This window comes from Carcharhinus amblyrhynchos, chromosome 31, assembly GCF_965287045.1.
Source record: "Carcharhinus amblyrhynchos chromosome 31, sCarAmb.v2.hapA, whole genome shotgun sequence".
Classification (NCBI taxonomy): Eukaryota; Metazoa; Chordata; class Chondrichthyes; order Carcharhiniformes; family Carcharhinidae; genus Carcharhinus; species Carcharhinus amblyrhynchos.
The window spans coordinates 25200818-25225368 of NC_137354.1; the positions used below are offsets into that span (position 1 = coordinate 25200818).

At 43.8% G+C, this 24551-nt stretch overlaps 1 protein-coding gene across 1 annotated transcript in view; it reads right to left on the minus strand.

Annotated features, from left to right (window-relative positions):
- tm9sf3 (transmembrane 9 superfamily member 3) overlaps nucleotides 1-23215 on the minus strand; it is a 144597-nt gene extending 121382 nt beyond the window's left edge. Inside the window, exon 1 of the mRNA XM_080215749.1 lies at nucleotides 22960-23215. Within this exon, the coding sequence (XP_080071875.1) occupies nucleotides 22960-23043 (84 nt within the window). The 5' untranslated portion in view covers nucleotides 23044-23215. The remainder of the gene's footprint in view (nucleotides 1-22959) is intronic.
- Nucleotides 23216-24551: the final 1336 nt, after the last annotated feature.

A 24551-nucleotide genomic window follows, 5' to 3' on the forward strand; every position in this document is an offset into this window, starting at 1 on the left:
GGCTGAGGGAATCCTCCAGACAGTGTGGCTTTCAACTGGGTTTGTCCATCCCAAAGCCGAGAAAGCCCCTCTAGGTGACCCCCAAGTTGGTTGATGAAACTGCCAGTAAGACGGATTAATAAGTTAGAAGATTTCTGTAGGGGACTCCTACTCCAAATCACATACTGATTCTCTCCTACATTTGGCTAAAAGGCTGTTAGGGTCCTGGACCAGAAACCCAAGTTACATTAGGATATCAGACTGGACCCCAACAATTTTTCTATTTTGGCATAAACATGACAATAGGATGCTTCACTCCAGGAGTAATTTCACTGACAAATCAGGGACCTTTTATATTAAAACAAACTTTACTTAATAACAGTTTAAAAATATCTCTATCAAATGAACCAACTTAACTATTAACAGTTGGGCAATATTTGAAAATGAAAGGAAACAACTTTAATTTCTAACTTGTCTGTTTCAGTTCCAAATAAGCAACTTATTACAGACTTAAGGGCCACTTTATGTATAGTTAGCAACAGCTCTAAGTGTAGACAGTCTTGAAGCTTTCAGAGAAAAAAAACATGGTTCAAAATAACTTGTAACTTGTCTTCAAACAAACTTCAGCCAGAACTCAAATCTGTTTCTCTATCATGGACCTAGCCCTCCCATTAACCACATCTTCACATGATCCTGCCGATCTAAACCCACATTCCGTTCCCTGAATCAAAAAACCCCAGACAGTCCTTTTAAACATAAATATATGTCACAAGGCTCATTACACAAGTGAGCACCGAGCACGGGTGTGCGCTGGACACATTCACCCTTTCAGATGCTAATGGTCGCTTATATTTATTTACACATTTTCAAATGTATCAATTTATTGTTGAGACTTTTATTTGCTCAGCAATTAGTTTAATTTTCTAGAACAGTTTTCTTAAATTCATCTTTGGTGTTCGGCCAAATTCCGTCTTTCCAAAAATTGCTTGCTGCCACCTGAAAAATTGAAATGTGAACCCCTTGTGTGAAAAAGTTAAACATGCCAACCTTTGGCATAGAACCATTGAAATATTACAGTGCAAAGAGGGCATTCAGCCCATCATGTCTGCATCAGGCAAAAAAAACTAGCCATTCATTTTAATCCCACTTTGCAGTACCTGGTCTGTAGATTACAGCAGCACTTCAGATGCAGCTCCAGGTACCTTTCAAATAAGCTGAGTGTTTCAGCCTCAATCACCAATTTGGTCAGTGAATTCCAAGCTGCCACCATCCTCTGGATGATAATTTTTTTTTTCACACGTTCCCTCTAATTTCTTTCCCAATCTCTCAGCTGGAGAAACAAGTCTTTCCTGTCGAGCCTGTCTGGGCCCCTCAAATCCGTGCACCTCAATTAGGTCACCCTTCTTCCTCGTCTATTCTAGCCCATCCAATCTTTCCTCATTGCTGCAATTTTCAAGGTCTGGCAACATCTCCTCTGTACTCTCTCCAGGGCAAGTTTTGACCTAAGTTTCAGTTGCAGCCTAACCAGTGGCTCATACGGTTCTATCATTACATCTTTGCTTTGTATTCAATATCTCTTCCAATAACGGGAAGCATTCCATAAGCTTTACTTATCACCTTACCCATTTGGGGCAGCAGGGTAGCATGGTGGTTAGCACTGCTGCTTCACAGCTCCGGGGACCTGGGTTCGATTCTCGCTTTGGGTCACTGACTGTGTGGAGTTTGCACATTCTGCTAGTGTCTGCGTGGGGTTTCCTTCAGGTTCTCTGGTTTCCTCCCACAGTCCAAAGATGTGCAGGTTAGGTTAATTGGCCATGCTAAAATTACCCCTTAGTGAGCTGAGATGTGTAGACTAGAGGGTAAAATATATAAAGATATGGGGGTAGGACCCGGGTGAGATTGTGGCCAAAGCAAACTCAATGGGGCAAATGGCCTCTTTCTGCACTGTAGGGTTTCTATGATTCTGTGATCTGTCCTGTCACTGTCAGGGTCCTGAGGACCACCAAGAATACTTAATTGCATTTATCAACCTGACCAAAGCATTTGACTCAGTAGATCATGAGGGTCTGTGGATTGTACTGAAGGATTTTAACATCCAAAAAACATTATCACAATCCTGCAATTGCTTCATGATGATATGGCTGCATCTGTCGACTGAGATCGGAAGCAAACATCTTCAAAATCCAGACCAGGGGCAAGCAAGCATGTGTGAAACCTCTCATATGATTTACAAACTATCTGACAGCGACTATTCATCTCAAAAGTTTAACTGCCCTCTCATATCAAAATCAAATACTGTCTAGATGTAAAGCTTGTTAACCTCTATGCCAAAACTAAACTGATTACCAGAATTTATGATGTGCAGTTAACGGATGATGCTGTGTTGTTGCCCACTCTGCTCTAGATTTGCAAGTCACTCCTAAATTCTCCAAATCAGCAAACAAGAAATTGGGCTTTTCCTTGAATAATGATAAAAACAAACTCAGGTCAACTCACTGTTGGTCAGCCAAATATTTTACCCCCCATACATGTTGAAGAGACTGAATGTATTGAGTATTTCCCATACCTTGGCAACCACCACTCTCAAAAAAAGCGCTACTGACGAGGGCAACACTGGGTAGCTGTGGCAGCTTAACCTTCGACAAACTACAGGAACAAATGCTCTGACAACAAATTTCTCATTGCACAGAACAATTGTGGTCAATATTCCCTTTCTCTCTATGACCAAATTGTTGTAATTCTTGGTTCCTTTAAGACTGCCATGTAGCCATACACTCACACACAGCACATTTGATTGCTGTGAGGCCACCAACCCTTGCAGTTTCTGTCCTGCATTGGGACCTGTTCTGCGCATCATGGACACACAGCAGTAGAGAAATTCCACCAGTAATGCTCCTGCCTCTGTAAATGGGAGGACAGGCAAACAAATGCTAATGTCCTTCTTAAAAGCAGCTCCCCGAGCATTCAGGTAAAACTCCTGGATTGGAAACTGTGTCCAGATGGCTGGAGAATGTCTACCTTGCTAGATCCTGTTTCCCCAAAACTCAAATTGCCAAGATTCTAGGATAGGATGAGGAAAACACTTCAAAGTCATTCAGGAACTCAGCATTGATGTTAATGACTGGAAAGAGTTTACAACCAATTGTTTAAAATGGTGAAAATGTGTCCATCAAGCTACAAAATGTTGAGGAATAATGAGACAGAGCGAAGGCAGAAAAAGGTCTTAAAAGAATTGGCTTGAGATAGTTAATGCAATGGTTTTAATTTTCCAAAATTACTTAGAATCCGGGAAGATTTAATTAGATTGAAAAACATCAAATATAACTCATGTTCAAAAAGGCAGACTGAAAACAGGAAACTACAGTTAGCTTAAAATTTGTCATAGGGAAAATGTTAGACGCTATTATTAAACATATTTTGGCAGGGTATTTTGATAAATTCAAGGTAAAACGGTAGAGTCAACATGGTTTTTTAAAAAAGTTTATTAATCATAAGCAGTCTTACATTAACACTGAGATGAAGTTACTGTGAAAATCTCCTAGTTGTCACATTCCGGCGCTATCCAGGAACACTGAGGGAGAACTTAGCATAAGAAATAGGAGCAGGAGTAGGCCATCCAGCACATCCTTTGGACTGTGGGAGGAAACTGGGGCACCCAGAGGAAACCAAGCAGACACAGGGAAAACGTGCAACAGACAGTGACCCAAGCTAGGAATTGAACCTGGGACTCTGACACTGTGAGGCAGCAGCGCTAATCACTATGCCACCACACCACCCCAGGTGTGAAAGGGGAATCACGTTTAATAAATTTATTGGAGATTTTTGAAGAAGTAACAGGTGTGGATAAAATGAATCTAGATTTTCAGAAGGCATTTGATAAAGTGCCTATCAAAGGTTATTGTGAAAAATAAAAGCTCATGATACAGGGGATAACATATCGGCACAAATAGAAGATTGGCTAGCTAATAGGAAACAGAGAGTAGGCATAAATGGGTCCTTTTCTGGTTGTCAAGATGTACCGACAGGTTTGCCACAAGGATCAGTTCTGGGACTTCAATGTTTTACAATTCATATGAATGATTTAGATGATGGGTCTGATGGTATGGTTGCTAAATTTTCTGATGACAAAGATAGTATCCAGAACTAGGAGCCACTGTTTAAAAGTAAAGGGTAGCCCAATTAAGATAGATGTGGAAAATTTTCTGAGTTGAGACATTTTGGAATTCTCTTCCTCAAAAGGTAGTGGAAGCAGAGTCTTTTAATATTTTTAAGGCTGAGCGAAATAGATTATTGATTAGCAAGTGTGTGAAAGGTTATTGGAGGGTGCGGCAGGAGTGTGGGGTTGACGTTACACCAGGTCAGTCACGATTTTTTGATTTGAAAATTCCTTTAATATATTTCTGGTCCAATTTTGTAAGCTTGTAAACTTCAAGAAGGTTTTTGATGTCTCATTGCTGGTCCAAACAACTTGACTGTTCAAATAACAAGCAGTTAGATGGGAATCTTATATTCTGAAGAATTGACGTGATAACATAGCACATTTGTGCTGAAACATTCAAGATTACAGACACTACACAATATGAATTTAGCCAATAGCTCACTGTTCAGTGGTTGGCCAAGCGGTCTAAGGCACTGAATAAAGCTCTAGTCTCTGTGGAGGCATGGTTTTGAATGTGTGGAGTCAGCACTTTCTCCCAGTGTGTGCGTGGATTTCCTCTGGGTGCTCCCGTTTCCTCCCACAGTCTACAGATGCGCAGGTGTGGTGCACTGGCCACGCTAAATTTTCTCTCAGTGTACCTGAACAGGGGATTGTTCTAGAGAACTAGGGGATTTTCACAGTAACTTCACTACAGTGTGAATGTAAGCATACTTGTCTCAAATAAATTTTTGATTTTAAGAGATTTCCAGTTTAAAACTAGCAAGATTTACCAGTTTATTAAATTCCCAAATACACAACATTTATGTGCAAATCTAGTTTTTTCTTCCCTATTGGATGTTTCTTATGTTCAAGAAATGAAGGCAGCAGGATAGTTGGATAAGGTGGTTAAGATGGCATATGCCTTTATTAGCTGAGGGATAAAATGTAATCTCTACTTTCTCAGGAGGCTAAGGGAATTTGGCATGTCAGCTACAACTCTAACCAACTTTTACAGGTGCACCATAGAAAACATTCATGCTAGTTGTATCACAGCTTGGTATGGCTCCTGCTCTGTCCAAGACCGCAAGAAATTACAAAAGGTTGAGAACGTAGCCCAATCCATCACACAAACCAGCCTTCCATCCACTGACTCTGTCTACACTTCCCGCTGCCTCAGCTGAGCAGCCAGCATAAGGACCACACACACCTGACAGTCTCTCTTCCATCAGGAAGATAGATAAATAAGTCTGAGGTCACATACCAACTGACTCAAGAACAGCTTCTTCTCTGCTGCCATCAGACTTTTGAATGAACTGCATTAAGTTGACCTTTCTCTACACCCTAGCTATGACTGTAATACTACATTCTGCATTCTCTCTCTTCCTTCTCTATGAATGGTATGCTTTGTCTGTACAGTGTGTAAGAAACAATTCTTTTCACTATGTTAATACATGTGACAATAATAAATCAAAAAATATAAGAGAAGGGAGGTTATGAGCGCTGTATAAAATGCTGGTTAGGCCATAAGTGCAGTTCTGGTTGCCACACCATAGGATGTGATTGCTCCAGAAAGGGTGCAGAGGAGATTTGCCAGGATGTTGCCTGGGCTGGAGAGTTTCAGCTATGAAGCGGCTGGTTGGGCTGGGGCTGTTTTCCTTAGAGCAGAGAAGACTGAGGTTTACAGAATTATGTGGAAAGATAGATAGAGAGATTCTTCCTGCTCAGAAAGGACAGCAGGACTAGAGGGCACAGCCTCAAGATAAGGCGGGGGGCGGGGGTGGGGGGCAGTTTAGAACAGAGTTGAGGAGGAACTTCTTCACTCAAAGGATGGTGAATCTCTGGAATTCTCTGCCCGTTGAAGTGGTGGAGGCTACCTCGCTAAATATATTTAAGACACGGGTAGATAGGTTTTTGGTAGGCAAGGGAATTAAGGGTTATGGGTAGAAAGCAGGAAAGTGGAACTGAGCCACTTCAGAGCAGCCATGATCTTACTGAATGGCGGGGCAGGCTCGAAGGGCTAGATGCTCCTGCTCCTACTTCTTATGTTGGGGGGGGGTGGTGGTGGGCAGTTCTGAAAGGTGCAGAAGTAGAGATGAATACAGAGCTGCAGTAATCTCCCTGTTTCTGTGGAACTCTGATATCCACAATGAGGTGAAAAAGGAAACATTTGAGGAGGAATCAAGTATCTTCATTTGAAAGAAACAATGCCAAGTCTATTGTGATGACAAAAAATAAGAAGTCAGGGATAAAGGCTTTAGAGAAGAAGTTAATGTGAAGTTCAAAGTGTTCCAACAATGGTTTCAGTGATCCTGCATCGTTCAGTATCAGTGAAGATAACATCTTTATCATCTTTAGGATGAAGCAATCATTTTTCAGTAAATTTACCAGCTTGAAGCAATAGGTAAACCCTGCCCACAATTTGATTTTGTTTGGATACTTGTTAGAGCCAAAGTTCCTCTAAATAATCACTAAGCTACTAAGCAGAGCTCAATTCATTCATATAAAAGCAAATTATTGCAGACGCTGGAATCTGAAACCAGAAGAGAAAATGCTGGAAAATCTTAGCAGGCCTGGCAGCATCTATAAGGAGAGAAAAGAGTTGATGTTTCAAGTCCAGATGACCCTTTGTCAAAGCTAAAAGGCACAGACACTGAGAGATGTGGTGGTGGTGGTGGCGGGCAGGCGGGGAGAGAGAGAGGGAGAGAGAGAGAGAAAAAAGGGTAAAATGGAGAAAACTGGAACAGTGATAAAATAGGAGGGAGAAGAAAAAAGCAATAAAATAAAAGGTAGAGAACAAGAAAACAGAACGAAAACAAAGGGTGGGGTACAGCAAATCATCTGAAGTTGTCGAATTCAATATTGAGCCTAGAAGGCTGTAAAGTGCCGAGCTGGAAGATGAGATACTGTTCCTCCAGTTTGCGTTGAGCTTCACTGGAACACTGCAGCAGGCCAAGGACAGACATGTGGGCAAGGGAGCAGGATTGTATGTAAAATGGCAAGCAACTGGAAGGTCAGGGTCCTGATTGCACACAGACTGAAGGTGCTCAGCAAAGTGATCACTTAGTCTACGCTTGGTCTCTCCGATATAGAGGAGACCACACTGGGAGCAGCAAATGCCATACATCAAATTGAAAAGAGGTGCAAGTGAAAGGCTGCTTAACCTGAATGTATGTTTTGGACCTTGGATGGTAAGCATAGAAGGGGTAAAGGGACAGGTGTTACACCTTCTGGGATTGCATAGGAAGGTGCCATGAGTAACAGGAGAGACGGTGGGTATAATGGGAGAGTGGACTAGGTTATCCCCAAGGGAACGGTCTCTGCAGAATGCTGACAGAGGCAGTGAAGGGAAGATGTGTTTGGTGGTGGCATTTCGCTGGAATTGGCAAAAGATTATGCTTTGCGTACAAAGGCTGCTGGGGTGAAATGTGACAATGGGGGGGGGGGGGGGGGGGGGGGGGGGGGAGGGAGTACTCTATCCTTGTTTCTGGAGGCGGGGGCGGGGGGGGGAGGTGAGGGTCGTGGCCAGGGAGATGGACCGCGTGCTGTTGAGGGCCCCATCGATAACTGTAGATGGGAATCCATGATAGAGGTAAAAGAAGCACATGTTGGAAGCACCACTTTGGAAAGTGGCATCATTGGAACAAATGTGGTGGAGTTGAAGGAGCTGAGAGAGAGAGGGGGATGGAGTTCTTATAGGATGTAGGGTGTGAAGTGCTGTAGTTCAGATAGCTGTGGGAATCAGTGGCTTGTAATGGATATTGGTAGTTTATTGCTTGAAATAGAGACAAAGGTCAAGGAAAGGAAGTGTCTGAGATGGACCAGGTAAAGGCGATGGAGGGGCGGAAACTGGAAGCAAAGTTGATAAATTTGTCAACGTCTGGACGAGAGCATGAAGTGGCACCAAAATAGTCATTGATGTATAGGTAAAGGAGTTGTGGGAAGGGAGCTGGGTAGGCCTGGAACAAGGCATGTTCCACGTACCCCATAAAAGGACAAGCGTAGCTAGGACCCATGTGGGTACCCACTGCTACGCCTTTGATTTGGAGAAAGTTGGAGAACTTGCTGAGAGAATAAGTTCAGCCAGGCAGAGGACAGCGATGGTGGATGGGAATTGTTTAGGCCTCTTTTCAAGAAAGAAGTGAAGAGCTCTCAGGCCATCCTTGTGTGGGACGGAGGTGTTGAGAGATTGCACATGGTGAACAGGAAGCAGTTAGGTCTGCAAACTGGAAGCTGTCAATAAGACAGGACATCACAGGAATCCTGGATGTAGGTGGGGAGGGAATGGATCAGGGAGGTGAGGATGGAGTCAAAATAAGTGGAAATAAATTCAGTGGGACAGGAGCATGCTGACACAATGGGTCTACCAGGACAGTCCTTTTTGTGGATTGTGGGAAGTAGGTAGAAGCAGGATTACAGATAGAACCATAGAACACTACAGCACAGAAACAGGCCTTTTGGCCCTTCTTGGCTGTGCCAAACCGTTTTTCTGCCTAGCCCCACTGACCTGCACCTGGACCATATCCCTCCACACCCCTCTCATCCATGTGCCTGTCCAAGTTTTTCTTAAATGTTAAAAGTGAGCCCACATTTTCCACTTCATCTGGCAGCTCATTCCACACTCCCACCACTCTGTGTGAAGAACCCCCCCCCTTAATATTCCCTTCAAACTTTTCCCCCTTCACCCTTAACCCATGTCCTCTAGTTTTTTTCTCCTCTAGCCTCAGTGGAAAAAGCCTGCTTGCATTCACTCTATCTATACCCATCATAATTTTATACATCTCCATCAAATCTCCCCTCATTCTTCTACACTCCAGGGAATAAAGTCCTAACCTATTCAAAACGTTCTCTGTAACTCAGTTTCTCAAGTCCCAGCAATGTCCTTGTAAACCTTCTCTGCACTCTTTCAACCTTATTAATATCATTCCTATAATTAGGTGACCAAAACAGTGAACAATACTCTAAATTCGGCCTCACCAATATCGTATACAACTTCACCATAACATTCCAACTCTTATAAATCAAAGTATTGAGTGTAAAGGCCAATGTTCCAAAAGCACTCTTTATGACCCTATCTACCTGTGATGCCACTTTTAGGGATTTACGTATCTGTATTCCCAGGTCCCTCTTCAGTGTCCTACCATTTACCTTGTATGTTCTACCCTGGTTTGTCCTTCCAAAGTGTAATATCTCATAACTGTCTGCATTAAACTCCAAGATGCTGTCAGACCTGAGTTTTTCCAGCATTTTCTATTTTGGTTTCAACTCATTTGTACATTTTTAAAGATAAGATCACAAGCAACAGGAGGAATGGGCCACTTGGTCCATCAAATTGCTATGCCATTCAATAAGACCAGAATCAGCTCAGCTTAACGACTGACAGCCCACCCCTCCGTAATTTTTGCATCAATCAAAAATTTGTTTAACTTGGCCTTGAACATAGTTAATGACTCAGCCTCCACTGCACTCTGGGAAAGGGAATTCCAAAGACTAACGGCCCCCAGAGAAGAAATTCCTCATTTTGATCTTAAATAAGAGACCCCTTACTTTGAAACTGTGCCCCTAGTTATAGAATACCCACCATCACACAAGGGAAAACATCCTCTCAGCAACTACCTTGTCAAAACCTCAATCAGAGCAGGATACAGATCAGCTGGAGACTTGGGCAGAGAGATGGCAGATGGAGTTTAATCTGGACAAGTGAAGTAATGCATTTTGGAAGGTCTGATAAAGATATATAATAAATATATAGTATATATACAGTAAATATACAGTAAATGACAGAACCCTTAACATTATTGATAGCCAAAGGGGTCTGGGTATACAGGTCACTGAAAGTGGCAATGCAGGTGGAGAAGATAGTCAAGAAAGCAGATGGCATGCTTGCCTTCATCGGCTGGGATACTGAGTTTAAAAATTGGCAAGTCACGTTGATGTTTTATAGAACTTTAGAGAGGCCGCACTTGGAATATAGTGTTCAATTCTGGTTGCCACACTACCAGAAGGACGTGGAAGCTTTGGAGAGGGTACAGAAAAGATGGGAAGGTCTTATGAGGAAAGGCTGAGGGACTTGAGGTTATTTTCATTAGAGAGAAGGTGGTTATGAAGTGACCTAATTGAGGCATACAAGATGATCAGAGGTTTAGATAGGGTGGACAGTGAGAGCCTTTTTCCTTGGATGGTGATGGCTAACACAAAGAGACATAGCTTTAAATTAAGGGGCGGCAGTTATAGGACGGATGTCAGACGTAGGTTCTTTACTCAGAGGGTAGTAAGGGCATGGAATGCCCTGCCTGTAGCAGTTGTGGAGTCGCCAACTTTAAGGGCGTTCAAATGGTCAGTGGATAGGCATATGGATAACATGGGAATAGTTTAGGTTCGAGGGTCATTAGATTGGTTCCACTGGTCGGCACAACATCGAGGGCCAAAGGGCCTGTACTGTTCTATGTTCTAAGATTTACCAGGGTGTTGCCTAATATGGAGGGCATTAGCTATGAGGGGAGGTTGAAGAAACTTGGTTTGTTCTCTTTGGAGCGACGGAGGTTGAGGGGAGACCTAATAGAAGTCTACAAGACTATGAGAGGCATGGATAGAGTGGATAGTCAGAAGCTTTATCCCAGGGTAGAAGAGTCAATTACTTGGGTGCATAGGTTTAAGGTGCAAGGGGCAAGTTTTACAAAATATACGAGACAGATTTTTTACACAGAGTGGTGGGTGCCTGGAACCCGTTGCCAGGGGAGGTAGTGGAAGTGGTTACGGTCAAGGGCGCCTTGACAAGTACATGAATGAGATGGGAATAGAGGGATATGGTCCCTGGAAGCGTAGGGGATTTTAGTTAAGTCAGGCACCATGGTCGGTTCAGGCCTGGAGGGCCAAAGGGCCTGTTCCTGTGCTTTAATTTTCTTTGTTCTTTGTGTATGCTTCAATAAGATAATCTCTGTATCTTAGCTCCAATGAGATAGGCATAACCTTTTCTCACAAGGCACCCCTACAATCCAGGTGAATGAATCTTCTCTGATTTGCTTCCAATCCAAGTATGTCACTCCTTAGGGAGACCAAAGTTTTACAGTACTCCAGATGCAGTCTCACCAATATCTTGTGCAGTTGTAGCATGGCTATCCCATATTAAACTTCAACCTCTTTACAACAAAGGCAAACACTTAAGTTGCCTTCTTGATCACTTGACGAACCTGCATTAACTTCGTGATTCATGTACAAGGACACACAGATCCCCCTGTGCCACAGCATTCCACAGCTCCTTTCCATTTAATACTTTGCTTTTCTTTCTTTCCTCCAGTGGAGAACCTCATGCTTTCCACACTATACTCCCACCTGCCAAATGTTTGCCCATTCATTTAAACTATGTCTGTATCCTTCTCACAACACACTCTGCTTCCTATCTTTGCATCATCAGCAAATTTTGCAAATGGTCGGTCCTTTCGTTAATATAGATCATAAATGGCTGAGGACCCAGCACTAATCCCTGCAGCATTCCACTAGTTCCATTATTTAGAAAATAATCCATTTATTCCAACTATGCTTCCTGGTAGTTAGCTAATCCTCTATCTATTTTAATATATTATCGCCAACACCATAAGCTGTGTGACACCTTATCTATGATGCCTTTTCGAAATCCAAATACATTACATCTACTGGTACCCCTCAAATCAAACCACTTGTTACAACCTCAAGGATTAGAATACAATGTGATATAACAATTCATTTAGTTACCAATCTGACTTCAATATAACTTGTTTCAAGAGTATTTGCACAAATACATGCAAGCTTGGAATCCTCAAGTTCAAATATCCTACCAAGTATCCAGTAACAAGAAAATGCAGTTACAAGTTAGAACAGTTTGGATCTGGAAGATTTCAGACAGGTCAACCATCACCAGCTGACTAGACAGCCTTGACCTGGTCAGCTGTGAGCAGAAGTCCAGGCTGTCAGTTGTTACTGAGCAAACTGACTGACAGTAGTACATTTATTATCTAGGTGTGTGAAAAGGACATATTTACATAAAGAAACAAGCTTGCTCTAAGTAAACAAGCTGCATATTAGGTTCTCTATTAATATCAAACATGAATAAAATGTAAGTCAGAACTGAACACTGCAAAGTGTTACAGAACAATTGCTGACTGATGTGATTAATCTTTCCTATTTGTCGAGTTTAACAATACTGTTATTCAATGTTTCAGTCAGTCTCAGTCTTGCATGAACACTGGGTCCAGATGAAGATTTGATGTATTCAGCTCAAACTCCTACACTCTTAGGACCTTAAAACTATGGAATTCCTCAACTTGTCTCGTACCCAGACACACACACACACACACACACACACACTACATTTTCAGCCTTTTAAAATACAAACTTGCCTGATTGCTGCATTTTCTTAAATGACCAACTCTATGCTTTTCAATCTTTGACATCTGCACTGTGAGCATGGCAAATAAAAACGGCACAATTTCCTTAACTTCAGAACAAAGAACTGCCATCAAGTCAGGCGATGCCAATGATGGGGATCCTCACTGCCAGCATCAAGCAGTTCCACGTCACAAACTGAAAAGGTTACATGCTGGTTTAACCTCCGCTATACTAATTAACTAACATCCTGAATTAATACTTTCCCACACAGTTCTAATTTGATCTCATATTTCCTGTGTACTTTATAGAATATTTTGAAAGGATTCCCATGACAAGGTTAATAACACCCCGATTATTTATCTTCAGTTCTAGCTGTAGATGTTAACTCTGGATTAAATATTTCCACTTTCCATGTCAAAATTTGCATTGGAAAGGTCTATGGAAAAAAATAATTTTTGAAAGGGGCATTTTATCCTTAATGCTACTGTTTCGTACTTTTGCATTTGTGTCATTTGGTTTCTGTTTTCCATCAGTAAATTTTATTAGTCAAACCAGTGGGCTGAATGGCTTTGTAAGCCCCTCTTCTGACAAGAGTAACAAGAATATGCTGGGAATTCCCACATACTTATGACAGCAGCAGGAAAATGGGAATTGAGACCATAACCATATCAGTTGTGATGTTACTGAATGGTGAAGCAGGTTTCAAGGGCTGAATGGCTTGCTGCCTGGCATATTTCCACCCCAAGTATGATATTCCCGTAGTTTCCAGCAATTGATATCACAAATAGGTAACAGGTAGTCACACTTCATGTTTCTACACATACATAAAGGGTAAAAGAGTAACAAGGGAGAGTAGGGCCTCTTAAGGATCAACAAGTGCGGATCCAGAAGAGATGGGTGAGATCCTAAGTGAATATTTCTCGTCACTATTATTGAGAAAAGCATGGCTGTTAGGGAATTTGGGGAAATAAATAGTGATGTCTTGAGGAGTGTACATATTACAGAGGTGGTGATGCTGGAAGTCTTAAAGCACATCAAAGTAGATAAATCCCCAGGACCCAACGAAGTGTATCCCAGGACATTGTGGGAGGTTAGGGAGGAAATTACGGGTCCCCTAGCTGAGATATTTGAATCATCGATAGTCACGGGTGAGGTGCCTGAAGACTGGAAAGTGGCAAATGATGTACCTTTGTTTAAAAAGGGCTGCAGGAGAAAGCCAGGGAATTACAGGCCAGTGAGCCTCACATCTGTGATGGGTAAGTTGTGGAAAGTATTTTGAGACAGGATCTAAAGGCATTTAGAGACGCAAGGACTGATTAAGATCAGTCAGCAAAACTTTGAGTAGAAAATCATGTTTCAAATTTGATTGAGTTTTTTTGAAGGAGTAACCAAAAAGGTAGATGAGGGCAGTGCAGTTGATGTTGTCTACATGGACTTTAGCAAGGCCTTTGACAAGGTTACCACATGCTAGGTTGTTACGTAAGGTTAAATCTCTCGGGATCCATGGTGAGGGTATCTAAATGGATACTAAATTAGCATCTTGACAGAAGCCAGAGAGTTGTTTTTCGAACTGGAGGCATGTGACCAGCGGTGTGCCTCAGGGATCAGTGCTGGGTCTACTATTATTTGTCATTTCTATTAATAATTTGGAAGACAATATAGAAGGCATGGTTATTAAGTTTGCAAGTGACACCAAGATTGATGGCATAGTGGACAGTGAAGAAAGTTATCTCCAATTGCAGCAGGATCTTGATCAATTGGGCCGGTGGGCTGACGAATGGCAGATGGAGTTTAATTTAGACAAATGCGAGGTGATGCATTTTGGTAGATGCAGGACAGGACTTACTCAGTTAATGGTAGGGTATTGCGGAGAGTTACAAAACAAAGAGATCTAGGAGTACATGTTCATAGCTCCTTGAAAGTGGAGTCACAGGTGGACAGAATGGTGAAGGCGGCATTCGGCATGCTTGGTTTCATCGGTCAGAACATTGAATACAGGAGTTGGGACATCTTGTTGAAGTTGTGCAAGACATTGGTATGGCCACACTTGGAATACTGTGTGCAGATCTGAGCACCCTATTATAGGAAGGATATTAAACTAGAAAGAGTGCAGAAGATTTACAAGGATGCTACCAGGGCTTGATGGTTTGAGTTATAAGGAGAGGCTGGATAGACTGGGACTTTTTCCTCTGGATCATAGCAGGCTTCAGGTTGATCTTATAGAAGTCTACAAAATAATGAGGGGCACAAATCAGCTAGATAGTCAACACCTTTTCCCAAAGATAGGGAAGTCTAAAACTAGAGGGCATAGGTTTAAGGTGAGAGGAGAGAGATGCAGAAGTGTCTAGAGGAGCAACTTTTTCACACAGAAGGTGGTGCATCTGAAACAAGCTGCCAGAATAGTAGAAGGGGCGAGTATAATTTTGTCTTTTAAAAAGCATTTAGATAGTTACATGGATGAGTATAGAGGGACATGGGCCAAATGCAGGCAACTGGGATTAGCTTAGGGGTTTAAACAAAGTTGGTACGAAGGGCCTGTTTCCATGCTGTAAGCCTCTATGACTCTGGTCACAGAAGTGTAAAGGTGCAGCTTTCGATTCATAGTAGGAGTCTGCTGATTAACACCATATTTTCTTGGAGAACAACAGAAAGACATCAGGAAGAACTATAACAATGGAGCAGAATTTCTTCTGGTGGCTCCAATTATGCTGTACTTCACTGTATCAAGTTCCAGCAGTTTCCCTCTTCTTGGAATCACAGAATCATAGACTGCCTACATTGCAGAAGGAGGCCAATCAGCCATCGAGCCTGTACAGATAACAATCCCACCCTATTTCTGTAACCCCACATATTTACCCTGCTAACCCCCCCCAACACCAAGGGTCAATTTAGCATGGCCAATCAACCTAACCCACACATCCTTTTTCCTTGAAACAAAATGGTATGATTTTAAATGGAGTGTTTGAACAGAGAGAGCTGGGGATATGCACGGATGTGTTTGACAGTGGCAGACTAAGTTGGTAACACCATTTTAAAAGAAACTTGTGGGATCCTTGGCTTTAGAGGCTGAGAATACAAAAAGCACAAGTACTGCACCACCCTATTTTTCACTCAGTCTGAATGTTGTAAGCTTTTAGAAATCACTGGTTCCGCCTTAGGTGGCGGATTTGTACAATTCTGGACACCAAACTTCTGGAAAGATGCTGTGTATCTGACAGGGTGCCGAGCAGGTTTGCTGCAACAGTACCAGAGATGAGGGACTTCAGCTATGTAAAGGGATAAAGAAGTAGGGATTGCTATTGTTTTACCAGAGACAGTTAAGGCATTCAAAATTATGAAGAATTGCAGTAAAGAATGGGGAACTAGTAAAAGGTTTGAGAAGAGGACACAGGTTTAAGGTCTGTGGTAAAAAGAACTGGGGGTATTTTTTTGGTCATTTATGGGCTGCTGGCATCGATGGCATTTACTGCCCAAGTCCTGAGGGCGGAGGTGAGCTGCCTTCATGAACCACTGCGGTCATGTTATATACGTACTGTCAAAGTGCCATTAAGTGAGCAAGTTCCAGGATTTTAACCCAGCGACAGTGAAGGGACAGTGATATTGTTTCAAGTTAGGATGGTGAGTAGCTTGGAGAGGAACTTCCAGCTTATGGTGTTGCCACGTATCTGCTGGCCTTGTCCTAAATGGTAGTGGTCGTAGGTTTGGAAGGAGATTTGGTGAGTTCCTGCAGAGAACCATGTACATGGTACACATGACTGCCACTGTATGTCAGTGTTGGAGGGAATGAACGTTTGTGGAAGGAATGCCAATCAAGGAGGGGGGCCACTTTGTCCTGAATGGTGTCAAGCAGTTTGAAGTTGCACGCATCCAGGCAACTGAAGAGTATTCCATCACACTCCTGACTTGTGTCTTGTGAATTATATACGGGTTTTGAAGAGTTAGGAAGCCCGTTACTTGCTGCTGGATTCCTAGCATCTGAGAGGAAAAGGCATATACATAGTGAGTTGTGATATGAAGTGCACTGCCCGAAAGGATGCTAGAAGCAGATTCAATAGTAACTTTAATAAAAGAAATTGAAGACTAACTGAAAAGGAAAACAATGCAAGGCTAGAGGGGAGGGGCAGGGGGAGACAGAGAATGAGAGAACACGTAATGGGCACAGTTGGTAGCAGTGCTGCCTGACAGTGCCAGGGACTGGGTTCAATTACCTGCTTGCGTCACTGTCTGTGTCAAGCTTGCACGTTCTCCCCATGTCTGTGGGTTTCCTCCAGGTGCTCTGGTTTCCTCCCACAGTCCAAAAATGTGCAAGTTAGGTGAATTGGCCACACTAAATTGCCCCTAGTGTCAGGGGGATTACCAGGGTAATATGGGGTTACAGGCATACGGTTTGGGTAGGATCATTGTCAATGCAAGCTCAATGGGCTGAATAGCCTCATGCACTGTTGGAATTCTATAACATGATGGCCTGAATGGCCCACTTATGTGCTTGTATGATTCCAATGAAGCAACATATCAATTGAGCAGGCAGGGACACACAAGTACCGGACCAGAATAAGAGGCACAAGATCGGCCACTGGGAAATCTAGCTTCAAACTGCCAGGATCTTGGAAGATCCAAGATGGACAGGCCTCAAAAGACGAGAACAACAGGAAAAAATATTTTCTGCACTTACGAAAGCTAACTCTCATAGTTCAGTTTAATAACAGTGCTAAACCAGAAGTGTTGTGTTCACAGCTTAATTTGTAATTGAGTTTCCCCACATCGTTGTGGAAACAAGATGGTAGCCAAAGGAATTTCAAACTAATTTTTCCTGCCTCTACTATGAAAGAATTATTTGCTTGCCGCAAGCCTTGGTGGATAGTTTTCATACCTCCTACAATTTTCTGATTAACCTCAAGTGCACAGCTGGGGCTGGCTGACCAAACTTCCAGTTGGGAAATAAGGAAGGCTTGAATACCACTGACAAGACCACTCTATAAACTGAACGCCGCCAGCACAGATTTCTGTCCAGAATCAGGAGATCAAGGTGCAATGGCAGTGATAAAAGTTACTTTCGCAACCCAAGTAAGCAGACCTATCAACGTGGGACAGCAGAATTATTATTTTAAATCCCGCAAAAACAAGTTGTACTCAGTACATTAAGTGAAATTTGTAATAACTGTTGATCTGTACATTGTGTAGCACAGAATGCTTGTTCTGGCCTAGCTGCTCAGGCCATGAAATGTAAATTGCCCAGAAGTGCAAAGTCTATGTGCACATCAAGAGGGGCACATTGTTATGTCATTACACCACTATATAAGGAAATATTGGATACTGAGTCAATATTAATCCGAAAGTACAAAAATTACTGGCATGACAGCCCCCACTGAACTAGGTAAGGAACGTGTGGCAAACCTGCATTTAAAATATTGGATAAACAGGAAATCAATTTCTTCAGATATCCTGTACATTTTCGTAGGGCAATAATGCCAAAGCTTTTTAACTTTCAAGGGTCATACTAGTAAGCTCCAGGAGTCATGCAAACTTGAACTCAGTGCCCCATTAATTTGCACCTTGATCCAGCTACCAACAGATCTTGGACTGACTCTTTACCCACCAGTGTCACACCACTGTCAAACAATGCCTTCTAAATTTCTAGGTCTATGACATTTAGAGCAGAATAAAACAGTGAATATAAACAGAAGGGCAAATTATTGTGTCACTGAGCCTTGTCAGGGGTTGAGAATGTTTATGGACTAGTTTCAATATTCTGTATCAAGACTGTTTTAAAAATGTACATTTTTAAATGCTTTATTTCATCCACAGCCATTTGTCAAATGTCTTTTCTCTCTCCTCAAAGTTTCATTCCAGAGTCTCATTGTGCTCAGATTCTGTTTTTCTCAATCTTCCCAAACCCAAAAATATCCATTGACGAATTCTTCAGATTACATTAAACTGCCATGCTAAACTGATAGAAATATTGGATCATTTGGAAATAAAGCACACTTTCTCTCATTTTTTTCCTTTGTACCAGACTTGAATACAATCTCAGTTGAGAGCCCCAGTGCAATACTTAGGGAATTATTAAAAGTAGCTTACTGGAGGTGGTGTTGAAGCATGTCCTATCAGTTTGTCCAGTGGTTCGGGTGGGTTTTAAGAGATTTCACAGCACTAATTACAGCAGGCTATTCTCCTAGAAACAATTCTTTCCTGAATCATTATCCCAAAATTGCAGATACTAGAAATCTGAAAAAGCAGAAAATGTCTTATACTATAACTTGTCATTTAACCATTTCCTGTTTTCCATCTCATCACTTTACATATCATTCTTTCATTACATACTGTATGTGGCTGTCACAATCATTTTCCCTTGCTCTATTCCATCATAGAAACGCTTCATCTGTAATTCCATCCAGTTGTAACAAAGCAATATATCCAAAATGTTTACTCTTTGCTTTCTCCGATCTGCTGTATGTTACCATAAAAATCATTGCCTATCTGCAGAACCGTATTACATTCAAAATGGTTGCTATATTTACCTGTATATCAACAATGGCAAAATATGGGGCATTTGGAGCACAATAAGCTGTTTTCTCAGGCTGTATTTCATTTTCTTTTTGTCTGCCTTTCCTGCTTCTTGCAACTTCTAAAATTAATATTTGTGCATTGTGGTTGATTTCACTCCAGTACTTCATCTTGAAACTACCCCTCCCCAACCTTCCCATATTTTAAGATGCAATTGTTTAAAAATAAGCTCAACATCATCTAAGGGCAGTTCCTGCTCTACCTTGCCTTTTCCACTCATTGCTTCAGTTACCTATGTCCCACACAATGAGCTGTCAGTTCACCTGCCTCAATAAATTCCTATTTCACATTTAATCCATTTATTTTGTTCTGTGCTTGACTCAATCTACCTTGATTACAAGCTAATGTCCTGTGGTACAAGCATTTAACTACTATTGTAAAGATTCCTGTTCTGCTTCTCAGGCACAAAGCTATTGTATATGATCACCAGCACTGCATTGCTACTAAACAGTGCCTAGCCCGTCAAAATAGCTTGCTTGTAAACATTTCATATGCAAGATGAAATATTACATTTTAGTGAATATCTCCAAAGTAAATCGAACAGGAATGATGAGTAAATAGACATTCCAAGGTTTTGAAAGCATTATCAATAGTCATGTCTGCACCTTTTGATAGTGTAATTCCACCCACTCATACTGAGTGTAAACCGCTAGTTCAGAAGCACCAGCTCTGTTTTAACACCTGATCTATCACTCCATATTCATTTCTGATTCTCTTTTAATTCAGTGTAAAAACCAAGGGATGAATAAATAAAATCTGTATACTAAACTGGTATACCATCTGTATTATATACTGGGATTGCAGCACATAGAATAAAAACATGAGCAGCACAGTGGTTAGCACTGCTGCTTCAGAGCACCAGACACCCGGGTTTGATTCCTGGCTTGGATCACTGTCTGTGTGGAGTTTGCACGTTTTCCGTGTCTGCGTGGGTTTCCTCCGGGGTGTTCCGGTTTCCCCCCCACAGTCTGAAAGACGTGCTTAGGTGCACTGGCCGTGCTAAATTCTCCCTCAGTGTACCTGAACAAGCACCGGAGTGTGGCAACTCAGGGAATTTCAAGTAACTTCATTGCAGTGTTAACGTAAGCCTACTTGTGACTAATAAACTAAGTTTAAAAACAATACTACTCCTTTAGGACTGAACAATTATCATTAGTTTCCTAAATTATCCTTCTGAGAACGTCCAGTGGGATTCTTCGGCCATGCTCGCCCCAAAACCGACGGTCCTTTGCATGGTGCCCCCCGCCCCACCCCAATGTTTCCTGTGGCAGACGATACAGGCGAATTCCCCCTCTAATCTTTGTTATAAGTGTTGGTGAGGCGTATCGATAAAAAAAGAATAACTTCTGAATAAAACCATACATTAGCTAATGAAGGCTGGACTGCACAGTCATGAAATCCACTTGACCCCTTCCACCAACCAAAGGCATATTAAACTTCTAATACCCATTACATGTTCAAGTCACAACTACTGACCTACTGCAGACACTGGCTTACAGAATGATATGGAAACAATGGAAAAAATAAGAGTCCAATGACTCTAATTTGGTTCCAATTACCGGTCGGTTATGGACAGTGTGTTGGGACACGATAGACCTCCCTGGTTTAAGTACTGGATGATCAAATCTGCCACAGGGGATCAATGGCTCCAATTTCCCATCTTCAGATGTATCACCCAGTTTGGCCTAAATGAACAGAAGGCAAGGTTCCTATTTTCTGGGTATAAGATTTCCAATTCAGATAAGTTTGGGGAAATCACTTCCAGTTTCTGGTGGGTGTTAGCCTAAGGACAAACTCAGCACTCTGAATTGGGATTTAGATACGTGAGAAATTCATAAGAGATGGAAGAGGTGTGGCACAGAGTTTGGGACAGAAAGAAGGGGAGCTTTACTCTGCAATAACCTTACCTGGCAGAGTTTGATGGCAATGGCAAGTGCCAAATAAATGTTCCATTCTCTTCTGTTAGCATCCCTTAGCTCGAGGACAAAGTATGCAAATTGTTTACGCAGTTTTCCACATTGAGATTAAAAGAACTGAATAACCAAAGCTACTGGAAAAGCAGAGATTTAGCTGGTATTTGCACACCTGATTTTCTAGGCAATTGGTTAATTAGTTAATACTGGATAACGGTTAATTTTGAGTAGTAATTTATAAAGAGACCATAAATAGCAACTTGGTATGACTCTTGCTCTGTCCACGACTGCAGGAAACTGCAAAAGGTGGTGAATGTAGCCCAGTCCATCATGAAAACCAGCCTCCCATCCATTGACTCTGTCTACACTTCCTAACGTAATTAAGAAACCCACACACCCCGGACATTCTCTCTTCCATCGGGAAAAAGATACAAATATCTGAGGTCACGTACCAACCAACTCAAGAACAGCTTCTTCCCCGCTGCTGGCAGACTTTTGAATGGACCTACCTCATTAAGTTGATCTTCCTCTCCACCCTAGTTATGACTGTAACACTACAGTCTGCAATCTCTCCTTTCCTTCTCTATGAATGGTATGCTTTGTTTGTATAGCACATGAGAAACAATACTTTTCACTGTATACTAATATGGTGACAATATTAAATCAAATCAAAAAATCACATATGTCTATAGGGACCCATAGCTTCTGTGCATTATTTCTTCATTTTCCATCAGGGTGACCATTCACTGCTCCATCAACCCATCTCTCATTCAGGCCCTGTGCTAACTCCAGATTTTATTTTGCTCCAAGCCACGATTATGCAATGGCACTCACTGCCTTTCTTCAAACCAAGTCAAATGACGAGTAACAAGCTATCAACCAAGATAAACACCAACGTTAGCATAACGCTGCACCCAACAAACATCTGAACACAAATCAAATCACAACTTTCATCTCCAGAGCAACGCTCGCTCACATCTGTGGACCTGTCAAAGCTGGTCGTAACGTTTAGTCGGGCAGCACAGTAGTGCAGGGATTAGCCTCACAGCACCACAGACCAAGAGTCAATTCCCAGCTTGGGCCACTGTGGAAGCTGTATGTTCTCACCATGTCTGCATGGGTTTCCTCCAGGTGCTCCGGGTTCCTCCCACAATCCGAAAGATGTACTGGTTACGTGCCTGACCACGCTAAATTATCCCTCGGTACACCCCAACAGGCGCCGGAGTGTGGCAACTAGGGGATTTTCACAGTAACTTTGTTCCGGTGTTAATGTAAGCCTACTTGTGACACTAATGAATAAACTTTAGATTGTATGTATTTGTGGGGAGGGAGCAAGTTTCACTGAGTTACTCCCAACTGTTACATGCAGCAGAGTAAATTATCGTTCTAACAAATGTTTGGTTAGCTGTAATGCACTTTGTGCAGCTATGAGAGCAATGTGAATGTGATGAAGTGTTTTCTGGATATATAATCCACTCTGGATCAGTGATGGACAATCTCTATCAGAGGCAGGGTGGTGACAGCCAGCCACTCAAACACACACCCAGATCCACATCCCACACACTTGATAACCTGAATAACTGCAGCAGCCAGGAGGAAGTACAAGGCCTTTCCCCCAGTAACGCTGCTGCTGTCAGAGAGAGAGGCTGCAATCCCAGTGCCAACCTCCAGGCCCCGGCTGTGCCCGGCCCAGATTCACCCCCACCCCCAGGGCCGTGTGCCCGGCCCAGCTTCACCCCCACCCCCAGGGCCGTGTGCCCGGCCCAGGCCCGCACACACCCCGGCTCTGTGTTTCCCCAGGCCCCGGCTCTGTCTGCCCGGCCCAGCCTCCCTACACACTCCCCAGGCCGGGGGCTGTCAGCGGGCAGCACCCCCGCCTCTCTGCCTCGACAACAGGCCCCGGGCACCAACTCGAGCCCGGGGACCGAGCGGGCCCGGCGGGGGCCTGGCGGGTCCCTCACACACACCCTCCTCCCTCCGCCCCGGATTGCCCTCAGCGCTTACCGTGTGATCGTGTTCATCGGCGCGGGCCCTCAGTGCAGCGAGGCTGAGGCAGGCGAGTAGGGAGGGCAGTGCGGTGGGGAGCATGTCGGCGGGCTGCTTGTGAGGAGGGGGGTAGGGGAGCTCTCACTCTCGGTGTGAGGGTCTGGGTGTCCCGGGCGGGCTGGCTCGCTCTCTGTCTCCGGCTCGGTGTCTCCGCCTCGCGCCGCTCGGCCTCAGCAGCGCTCGCGCCACAAGCCCGCCCGCTCCGCCAGCGCCACGTCACCGAGCACTCCGCGGAGCACGCCGGCGCAGGGGGCGGGGCACGGCACGGAAGCTGGGGGCGGGGGCCTGGGATGTGGAGGCGGGGCCGGGGGGACGGGGCGGGGGCTAGGAGACAGGGGGCGAGGCTAGGGTGATGGGGGCGGGGTTAGGGAAATGGCTGCACACGCGGCGCGGGGGGGGCGGGGCTAGGCGTCGGGGGGCGGGGTTACGGAGTTTGGGACGGAGTTAGGGAGATAAGGGCGGGGCTAGGGAGCTGGGTGAGGGGTTAGGGAGATGGAGGCGGGGCTAGGGAGATGGAGGCGGGGCCGGGGGGAGAGGCGGGGATGGGGGCGGGGTTAGTGAACTAAGGGCGGGACTAGGGAGCTGGGGGCGGGGTTAGGGAGATAGAGGCGGGGTTAGAAAGCTGGGCGGGGTTAGGGAGTTAGGGCGGGGCTAGGGAGCTGGGGGCGGGGTTAGGGAGCTGGGGGCGGGGTTAGGGAACTGGGGCGGGGTTATTGAGCTGCGGTCGGGGTTAGGGCGATGGAGGCGGGGTTAGAAAGCTGGGCGGGGCTAGGCGCGGGGTGATGGAGCGGAAGCCCCGCCCATAGACCACAAACCCCGCCCCTTTATTGATATTAAACCCGAGTCTCCGTTAGCATAAAACACGCCCCATTATTAACATGTCTCCACCCCTTCATTAACATAAACTCCACCCCGTTACTGTTGAGGAAGAATGGGGTTAGTGTAGACTGATATTTGATGGTCAACAGAGACATGGTCGGCCGAATGGCCTGTTTCTTGTGCTGTGTAACTCTATGACTCTATAAACATCCACCTCCCCATTATTAACATCAACTCTATTCCTAAAATCACAATGTTGGACCTCCTGTACATTGGGCAGGGTTAAATGTGTTTGGGTGGTGAGGTGCCTGCTGCCCTTCATGGTAACTCACAGCACCATGTCCCCCCAACTCTGCCATTGCTTTCCTTCAAGGAATCCCACAGAGACATAGCTGCAAGCAGCCTAATGCTGTAATGCCGTTCAGGGAACCTCTTCAAACTGTGCAGACTGTGTTCCCCCAAGGTCACGGAGGCAGTGTTCAGAGAGCTTCTGTAGGCAGGGAGACTGTGCCCAGCTGCCCACAGAAGGAAAAAGCCTCACAGCACCAGGTTAAAGTCCAACATAAATTTCCACTCACCTGACGATGGAACAGCGTTCCAAAAGCTTGTGGATTTACTACTAAATAAACCTGTTGGACTTTAACCTGGTGTTGTGAGACTTCTTACTGTGTTTACCCCAGTCCAACGCCGGGATCTCCACATCACAGAAGGAAGAGTCAGAGCTAAGGCAA